This window comes from Lactuca virosa, chromosome 3, assembly GCF_052849685.1.
Source record: "Lactuca virosa cultivar CGN04683 chromosome 3, Lactuca_virosa_CGN04683_v6, whole genome shotgun sequence".
Taxonomy (NCBI): domain Eukaryota; kingdom Viridiplantae; phylum Streptophyta; class Magnoliopsida; order Asterales; family Asteraceae; genus Lactuca; species Lactuca virosa.
Genome location: NC_136428.1, coordinates 312,413,034 through 312,417,805, shown reverse-complemented (window position 1 = coordinate 312,417,805; position 4,772 = coordinate 312,413,034). Strand labels below are relative to the sequence as shown.

Here is a 4,772-nt window from a genome sequence, read left to right as displayed (position 1 = left end):
ATATTGATCATTGGAAATGACACTCCTTCTTTGAAAGGAGTTAAATCATGGCTTGAGAAATGTTTCTCAATGAAAGATTTCGTTGAAGCAACTTATATTCTTGGTATAAAGATAGATCAACATGACTTACAATTTTTAGTCATGAAGATTTGTATTATGATCAGATACAATTCAAGTACGAATGAAACATAAAATAAATGCCACAAGAATTACTCTAAATGTTCCTTTCACCAAGAAAAGAGGTTTTGTCTTCACCAAGAAGACGGGGTTTACCACAAAGCAACAAATTCTAACTATCGACCTCTCTACATTAGGGTTTACCCTAGTGTAGTATCTATACTAATCTGTACATGTGTATCTCTTGATTGATAGGATTGTATCTAATCTATACTAAGAACCGATCTTATCATAAAGAAACGGGATCCGATCTATTCTATATTTATCTATAATAACTGCCTAATATACAACAGATTACAACAGAACAATTGTAAGTTGGCGTTGTTGAACTTGTTAAGTTGGTGCTAGTGGTGTCGACTCGTAAACGCTGACAATGATGGATTAACATATTATGTGTTTGACTCATCAGATCATAATGTGTGACCTTACAATCTCCCCCCATTTGATGATGTCAAAACTAGTCTTTAATGATTTTTTTTACTCGTGTTCCCCCTACATATGCTTTTAACTCTTTAGGTTTAACAAATGCTCTTAACTCTTCAGCTTTAATGAATGCTCCCCGTGAGAAGATGAATGACTTATCAATCATTTATGAATTGTGGCAGACGGCAGACGAATAAACTTGAGTTGAGCTTGACTTTAGCATAACTCGACTCTCCCTCAGAATATGCTTTTCTGTAGTTCTAGTAGCAAGATTTCTTCAGCAAGAATTTCTGTTTTACCAAGATTCTCTCCCCCTTTTGCCATCAGCAGCTATCTTCAAGCAGAATAGAATATCAAATTGTAGTCGAGTAAGATTTCTATGTCTCTGGATAGTGTGGGCTTAAACTACCATTCACTGACATAGTGTTTTGAGATCTCATCAGGTGTGGTTTCATACGTTGAATCATAAATCTCTTTTATTAGAAGAAAAATGGCAAGAATGGATTGGTGCGTGTAATATATCACAAACAATGATATACCCATCGACACAGATTTGTCAAGCTCTCATCAGCATATGGTACATTACGCTGAATCATAAAACTTTAAAGAAGAATGGATTGTTTCAGTCACGCTGAGGTGAAATCAATGTGAATCATTAATAGTTTAACTCATCAACAAGGAGTGTTTTAAACTTTTGTATCATAGAGTAAGTTGCAATCTTGAATCAAAGATTCACCATTAATTCATAATGGTATCATGTATACCTCAATAGGAGGTCAGGGGCATAAAAACACTGTCATTTACGGACATGACAAGTATCTCTTATGCTGATGACTATGCAATCAGGGGAAGCCATTGGGTTATGCTCAATGTTTTATCAAAACATGAGACTTGATGCATACGGAAAACATGCTTCCTGAGACAGGGTCAAGTAAAGATGATTAACTTAAAAATAATAAACACCCTAGCCTTTTATCAATATTTTTCATTGGGACCAGGCTATCTCACTTCTGAGAGTTTAGACAATGCTAGACAATCAGCTTCAGAGGGTGAATCAATGTTCTATGTAGATGGTCTCGCTGATGAGAGACTTAGAGAGATTTAGTCACATACAATAGCATGCTTCTAGGGATGATGATGTGTCATAAGTTGCATAATAGGTTCAAATTGCCATCGTCAAATTCCTTTTATATAGAATGGTACAAGAGAATAAGAATACAAACAAAAGAATTAGTCTAACAAGAAATAGTTTAAACAGAAAAATGCAACTTTTTTAGAAAAGAGAAAAAGACTTGATCCATCAAATCTTTGGGATTGAATGATCGTTAATGCCCTTCAATTTTCCGAGATATCTACCACTTAAAATTTCAGCTATAAAAGAGAGAAAACAAAGGTAAGTACATCTTCAAGCAACTCACAATTGATGAAGTCTTTTATTATTAAAGTGTCACAGATGGATTTCAACCTTCATCAGGGGCAAGAGAGAAGCAAATATAAGTCTTGATAACCAACGAGTTAGCTGACTTGAATCCATACAACCATTGTGTCTTCAAGATCAACATGAAGGCATTTGAGGTTTTATTGGATAATGAGTCAGTAGATGAAGCTAAGACTTACTGCTTTAATGGTTGCTCTTTGCATCCATAACAGTGACTGGAGGAGCAAGAGGGTATCCGTAAGAGGAAAACGACAGGATGCCACTCTTTTTCCCTATACCAAGAGCATTGAGATCCTTCAAGACAGCTTCAATCCTTTCAAATAAGATGCAGAAAAATCTTAGATAGGATTGCAAAGGAGATACATGTAAATACTAAATGTAAGACTTTCCATTCATAATGAAACAAGCACTTGTTTGTTTTTGAGTTTTTCATAAGATCAAAAAGAAGTTAATTAACAATTAAACCATAGAAAGCATGCCAAGATCGACAATTAATTTGTTCAAACTCTTTTCATCTAATGCCTTGATGAAGATGTTAGCTAGTCTATCAGTGGATGGAATATAGAACAACTCCACTTTTTCCTTTTGAAATATATCCCTGATGAAATGATGGTGAATGTCGATGTGCTTGGTCTTGGAATGTTACACTATATTTTGAATCATCTAAATGCACTGGTGTTATCACAGTAGATGGGTGTCTTTAAGAATTTTAGACCATAATCCAAGAGATGATTTTGAATCCATAGAATATGGGCACAACACCTTCCAGCAACAACATATTCAGCCTCAGCGGTAGAACAATCCACTAATGTCTGCTTTTTGTTTGACCATCCTACCAATCTTGTTCCAAGCATTTATGCTCCTTGTAAAGTGATTTTACGATCGATACCACACCCACCATGAGCGGAGTCAGTTTATCCCACCAGCTTTAATTTAGAGTCACGAGGATATCATAACCTAAGATTGGGTATATGTTCTAAGTATCGGAAGATCCTCTTGACAGCATGAAGATGAGATTCCTTAGGACTGGCCTGATAGCGAGCGCACAATATGGTGGAAAACATAATTTCAGGGCGACTGGATGTACGGTAGAGTAGAGAGCCTATCATCCCTCGAAATAGAGTTGCATTCACATCACTTGGATCAGTGCCAATAGACGCTGATGAAGACATTGATGTCTTTGCCGGTTTGCAATTAGTGAAACCATACTTCTTCAACATATTTGCAATATATTTAGCTTGATAAACAAAAATACCATCAGTTAGTTGTTTGATCTGCAAGCCCAAAAAGAAAGTTAGTTCACCCATCATGCTTATTTAGAATTTCTTGTCCATGACATACGCAAATTCTAAACTTAGCTTCTCATCAGTGGATCCAAAGATGATATCATACACATACACTTGAGCAAGAATGATATGAGATCCTGGTTGATTTATGAACAAAGTGTTATCGATTTTTCCTTGTTTGTATCCACAAGAAAGAAGACATCTTGCTAACGTGTCATACCATGCCCTATGAGCCTGATTTAACCCATAGACAGCTTTATCAAGACGATACACATGATCTGGAAACTCTTCATTTTCAAACCCTAGAGGTTGTTTTAGAAAGACTTCTTCTTTAAGAACTCCATGTAGAAATGCAATCTTGACATCCATTTGGTAGACATTGAAGTTTTTGAAGGACGAAAAGCTAGAAACAGATGAATTGCCTCAAGTTTTACAACTGGAGCAAATGTTTCATTACAGTCTAACCCTTCAAGCTGACAAAAGCCTTGAGCTATAAGCCTAGCTTTGTTCCTTATTACGATTCCATCTTCATCCATTCTGTTTCTAAAAACCCAACGAGTACCAATGACATTCTTACTTGAGGTTTGGGAACAAGGGTCCACACACGATGACGTTCAAATTCATTTATCTCATCTTGCATGGTCTTAATCCAATCAGCCTCTTTCAATGCATCAACGACAAGATGATCTCCAGAGATAGGTTTTGGAATGATTAATTGATCAACATTAAGAACAATGGGATTCGTGTCATTTGACAAGAGCTCGGGAACAGGGTCTGAAGGACTGTAGGTAAGTTCATTCAGAATTGATGAGGGGTGATTAACTCGATCATGAATGAATGAGTCCTCATCCAATGTGACATGAATTGTTTCTTCAACAATTTTCCTTGAAAGATTAAATATCTCGAAAGCATTGGATACATTGGAGTATCCTAGAAATACCCCCTCATCAGCTTTAGCCTCAAACTTTGAACGCTGATCTCTTTGATTCAAGATGTAACAGACACATCTGAACACGTGAAAATAAGAAATGTCTAGTTTTCTTCCCTTCAATAGCTCGCAAGCAGTTTTCCCATGACATTTGACAATAATAGATCGGTTTTTGAGTATAACACGATGTATTGATAGCTTCATCCCAAAATGACAATGAAAGACCAGGTTCAACAACCATAGTTCTGCCAGCTTCAATAAAAGTTTTGTTTCTTCTTTCTGCAATGCCATTTTGTTGGGGAGTTCTAACTACTGAAAAGTTTTGATACATTCCTTAGAAAAGAGGAAAAATATTCTAGAGAAGAGTTTCTGAATTCAGATCCATGATCACTTCACAATTGCTTTACTTTGTGATCATATAGAACTTCCCATTGCTTAATGAGAGCAATGATTTCATCAGCGACATGACTTTTCTTTCTTAAGAGCACAACCCGTGTAAACCTTGAAAATTCATCCACAA

General features: G+C 36.1%; 1 protein-coding gene across 1 annotated transcript; it reads right to left on the bottom strand.

The window, feature by feature from the left end:
* Window positions 1–2,221: 2,221 nt before the first annotated feature.
* Window positions 2,222–4,543, bottom strand: LOC145164708 (uncharacterized). The gene is made up of 3 exons (XM_079083411.1): window positions 3,843–4,543; window positions 3,380–3,727; window positions 2,222–2,351 (listed from the first exon to the last, which is right to left on the bottom strand). The coding sequence occupies exons 1-3, from the start codon at window positions 4,541–4,543 to the stop codon at window positions 2,222–2,224; spliced, it is 1,179 nt and encodes a 392-aa protein (XP_078939537.1).
* Window positions 4,544–4,772: the final 229 nt, after the last annotated feature.

Bases quoted from the DNA above. Each gene is read 5' to 3' on its own strand.
- LOC145164708 (XM_079083411.1), bottom strand. From the start codon at position 4,543: ATGGCATTGCAGAAAGAAGAAACAAAACTTTTATTGAAGCTGGCAGAA. The intron at 3,728-3,842 runs GTAATAAGGAAC...ATCTGTTTCTAG, and splicing joins GAATGGATGAAGATGGAATC to CTTTTCGTCCTTCAAAAACT. The intron at 2,352-3,379 runs GTATGTCATGGA...CTTATTTGAAAG, and splicing joins AAGCTAAGTTTAGAATTTGC to GATTGAAGCTGTCTTGAAGG.